This window comes from Caenorhabditis remanei, chromosome II (genome assembly GCF_010183535.1).
Source record: "Caenorhabditis remanei strain PX506 chromosome II, whole genome shotgun sequence".
NCBI classification, from domain to species: domain Eukaryota; kingdom Metazoa; phylum Nematoda; class Chromadorea; order Rhabditida; family Rhabditidae; genus Caenorhabditis; species Caenorhabditis remanei.
This window is the reverse complement of record NC_071329.1, coordinates 10,633,811-10,638,455: the sequence shown is the minus strand read 5'-3', so window position 1 is coordinate 10,638,455 and position 4,645 is coordinate 10,633,811. Positions and strand designations below refer to the sequence as shown.

Sequence of the window (4,645 nt, the reverse complement as noted above, 5' to 3'; positions counted from 1 at the left end):
TTTTCCTCCTGTTTCCTTCATTGTCTTTTTACCTCTCATCACGTTTCTTAGACGTTTCAATATGTTGTTTCAGCTTAATGACCACTTGTCGTTCTTTGTTATGTTCTCTATTGTTTCATGTTCCAGATGTTCGGCCCTTTTTTCTTGAAATTTTAATGGACAGATAGTTGTGACCTCTAGTACTTAAATTAAACTTTTAGTCTCATTTGGTTCTAGATCACCTTTCAAACTAATTATCATCACTTCCCTGAGAAAATATGGTCGCTGAAAAATCAGTGGTAAGAAGAATTTTCCCAATCTCAAACAGTTTTTGAAGGGATTTAAAATTCATAAAGGTCCAGACCTTCATGTTTATAAACTTACTTTTTACTACAAATCCTGGATTCGTCTATGCTCTTGACTCTAAAACCTGATTCTTCCTGTGGGCACTCATCTTAATATTATTGATTCATTCTTGAACTGCCAAATTATTGCTATCTTATCCACAATATGGACAACCTACAATACAAATATTGTAATGTTCCCAGAAAACTAATTCCTCTGCCATTTTTCTTTTTTCTTTTCCTTCAGAAGTGTAATAATTACAGAAGATGAAACAAAAAAGAGAAATTCCAATTCATGGAACAACTGATAACATCTTCTCGGAAGTTCGTGATTCCTTTCGTCGGAATTTCACTGAAGGTTGGGAAAAAGCAGGAGCTTCGTTTTGTGTTATTCACAAAGGAAAAGTAATTGTGGATCTATGGGGAGGATATGCTGATAGAGAGTGCTTGTGAGTTTTGATTTTAGTTCTCGAAAATTAAACAATGTTCACGATTAAGTGTATTTTCAGAGATTTCCAGAGTGGTTAGAATGTAGAACTACTAAGTTCGAATTGACTGTTTTTTTTTTTCAGCAAAGAATGGAAAGAAGATACGATTTCGACAATCTTCAGTTGCACTAAAAGTGTAACAGCAATATGCTTTGCAATTCTGGTCGATAGAGGTCAATTAGATTATTCTGATAAAGTAATTAAGTATTGGCCAGAGTTTGGGCAAAATGGAAAACAAGATATCACTGTAGAAATGGTTTTGTCTCATACGGTAACCTGAAACAAATACAAGAAACAACTGAAAAATCCGTAGATTTCAGGCGGGGCTTCCATATTTTCCAGGAGTTACATTTTCTGAAGATGAACTCATTGATAATAACAAATTATCTTATATCATTGAAAATCTGAAACCAGTTTACACTCCTGGAACACGGACTGCATATCATGCATTGACGTTTGGATGGTTGACTGATCAGGTAACTTTGTGTTAGGCAATGTGTAAATAGAATGATTTTCAGATTTTCCGAAGGGTTGACTCAGCACATAGAACTGTCGGCCAGTTTTTCAAAGAGGAAATTGCAACGAAGCATTGTGAGGGACTTTTTTCCAAAAACCATCTGAATATCATTTTGTTTTCAGACATTGATATCCACATCGGAGAATGTGCAAGTGAAGAAAATCGTCTCGCGAGGCTTTTCAAATGTCCTCCAACTCTTGTCAGTCGAGAAGTTGCATATGATCGTTCGATTTTGAAATTGGCTCGGTATTTCTACAATCCACGTGGCTATTTTTCTGCGGCCAGACGGAACTTGAGCTTATATGGAACTGATTTCACAATGTTCAACAACAGTGATTTGAGAGCTGTTGGACAACCAGCAGTTAATGGAATTGGATCTGCTAGAGCTATGGCTCAATTGCATCAACTAGTTCTAGATGGAACTCTTTTATCGAAAGATACTTTTGAGGTAATTGGATACTCAGAAAATGAATCAATCTGAGGAATTTTCAGAAAATAAAGTATCCAAGAAACATGACAGCATTTGATCATATGATCGGAGAACCACAGAACAAGGAACATGGATTCACTTATTTCAAATCTCCTCTTAAAACGTGGCAATTCGGACACCCAGGAGTCGGTGGACAAATGGTTCGAGCAGATGTTGATAATGAATTGATAGTCGCTTATCTAACAAATGGAATGAAAACTGCTGGATGTGAAGATCATATATTCACTTTTAATCGATTACAACGAAAGGTTTACGAATGTCTGAAAAGGATTCCAAAGTTCGAATTGCCACCTCCAGAAGAAATTGATGAATAGACAACTTTTACGTGTATTACTTTTCTCTTGTTGCTCCAATACAAAACCAGACAATTATCTCTTTTTTTCTCTCATATTGACATAACACTCACAACACTCGAGATTTGACTGTTTAGTGGTGATCATAAGAAGAGGGGATATCGTTAACACTCGAGTGAGCATCGAAAGGAAATGAGAGCTCACTGAGCATACAACTAATTAATGAGGTTGCTCCTTTCTTCGGAGATGCAACATATCGGAAACTGATTTGCGAATTCATAACTTTCGGTATGCAGGTGCCTATTTTAATTAGGAAAGTTTTGCTATTCTGGAATAACTTGTAGAAAATGAAACTAACTTCTCATTTCAAGTATCACGACAATACATTTATATTTTCAACTTATTCAGAATCTTTGAACGCAATGTTCCGTCTCATTGACTTTTCTTACCAACCTAACAATTATTTACAACTTTTTACAACTGTTGTCGGCAACACGAACCATCTTATCTTATCGTTTCCATATTTTTGTTTATGTAGGAATCGTGCCATAATTTTGTTGTAACCGATTATTACGGATAGTTTATCAAAAAGGAATAGCCCACCAATTACCTCTGACATACGTACTCTCTCGTACCTTATCCTTCATTCCGTTCCCTTTCATCATCATCTCTTTTCATGGTAACATATAATTTTGAAATAGAGGAAGAGCTACCCACTGCTACCAGCCGTTTCTCTTTGTATTCGTCTGAATACATATATTCTATTCATGCCGTTCCTTCTTTCTTGCTCATCTCATTTGAATTCACACCTTCCCAGATTTCCCTCTTCTTTTCCGAACGGAAAAATGCAGTTTTCTAGACTTTTTTGGAGAAGAGCATCTACGATAAACTGTTTGTATTTTAGAGTTTTCATTTCTACCCATTTCTATTCAACTTTGAATAAAACACCTCTCTTATCCTCATTGATCATGAACACACTCTATTTTTCAATACCTTGAAATCGGTTAAACGATCGCTTAAAATATACAAATATATCAATAAATCAAAACTAATAATACAACATTTACTCCTTTTTATTCCCCTTTCCAGCTGCTCGATCTCCCGCCAAAAGTCATAAAATGAGATTGAATAGAGAGCAAGAAGCATTAGAATCACCTCTCTTTCTCTTCAGGAATAATATTAGTTTGAATTGAATGGATACTCGTCAATCATTCCGAAATTAATTCCAATTCTGAACATGTTCTCGTTCTACTTCAAATCACTCTTCTCCTCTTCTCATTAGTTCTTTTGCTCTTTTGAAATTTCATAGTTTCATTTCAAAATAATTCGGTGGGATTTTTTCAAAAGTTTCAGTCTAGTTAGCTGCTCCTAGAAAAAAACTATTGTATCGAGTTTCATTTAAATTTCTCTTTGCTTTTTCTGTTAATTTTTTCTCTATTCGTATTTTTTGTTTGTTCAAGATTTCCGCTTTTTATTTGGTTGAATTCTTCTGCCGGACTAACGTCATCTCAAGATTTTGTTTCAATTTTCTTCCAATTCTTTGTTTTTCGTTTATTTCTTTCACAGTTGATAAACCAATTTCTTTTCTAGAATTGTTCTAATTCCGAATGTCTCTGGTAGTCGACAGTTTGAGTTTTTATAATGTTCTCCAACCACAAATGTCTACAATCGTTTTCCGTTCCAATTTATGATTTTGTTTACTTTATTTTTTCTAGATTTAGAAAACAAAAAGTACAGAAATGAAGCAGACACATTTTCGGACAGTAGCACACACCTTTTGATGACTGACGATCTATCCAAATATAGAAAGATATCCTCCTCCTCCTCTGCAGCTACTCCCATCTAAAACAAACATAATTTACTATGAAGTACCTCTCCTAGGCTTCTCTGTCGGTAGAACCATTTAGAGTAAGAGTGAGGGCAAGATGGTGTAATATGATTCTCCCGCAGTTGCCTTTCTTTGTCCAGGTTATTCTTCATTTCTTAACCGTTTATTTCCTTAATTCCCTCTTTTTGATACATTTGTTGTCTATATAATTGATGAAACAAAGAGAAAAACGAGTGACGGATGGAGCAGAAATAGCAGTAATTGGTAGGAAGTTAATGGGGTTCCTATCTCACGATATACTCAACTTTTCGATTCTTTTTTACTCATTATTTTCTCTTTTCGGATCATATTTTATTTATTCGAAGAAGAAAAAGAAGAAGTCTGTTTAGCTCCGTTCTAACTTTCTTCTTCTTCAATGATTAGGCTTCGATTACAGGATTTTTCTCAGTTGGCTCCTAGATTCTTTCCGATTCCTTCACCAACGAAACCGCCAGATTCTTTAAATTTAAAAGTGCATGTCTGCTCATATAAATCATTTTCATTTCCTCTTTTCTCAAATTTGTTTGTATGTATGTTGTAATCGTTTGAGATGGTCTATTGGGTCGTCTGGTCATACGTAATCCCTACCAGCCGTTAAAGGGTCATCTGAGGACTTAGGAATAAGAAGAAGAAGAAGAGCATCACCACCACTTCTCGTTGTACTTGA

At 35.2% G+C, this 4,645-nt stretch overlaps 1 protein-coding gene across 1 annotated transcript; it reads left to right on the top strand.

Annotated features, from left to right (window-relative positions):
- Window positions 1–590: 590 nt before the first annotated feature.
- On the top strand, window positions 591–2,132 carry GCK72_005887 (uncharacterized protein; the record flags this gene model as incomplete). Its single annotated transcript, XM_053725383.1, has 6 exons — window positions 591–772; window positions 896–1,082; window positions 1,132–1,287; window positions 1,330–1,402; window positions 1,451–1,776; window positions 1,821–2,132. 6 exons carry the CDS (start codon window positions 591–593, stop codon window positions 2,130–2,132), a joined length of 1,236 nt encoding a protein of 411 aa, XP_053589577.1.
- Between the last annotated feature and the right edge of the window lie 2,513 nt (window positions 2,133–4,645).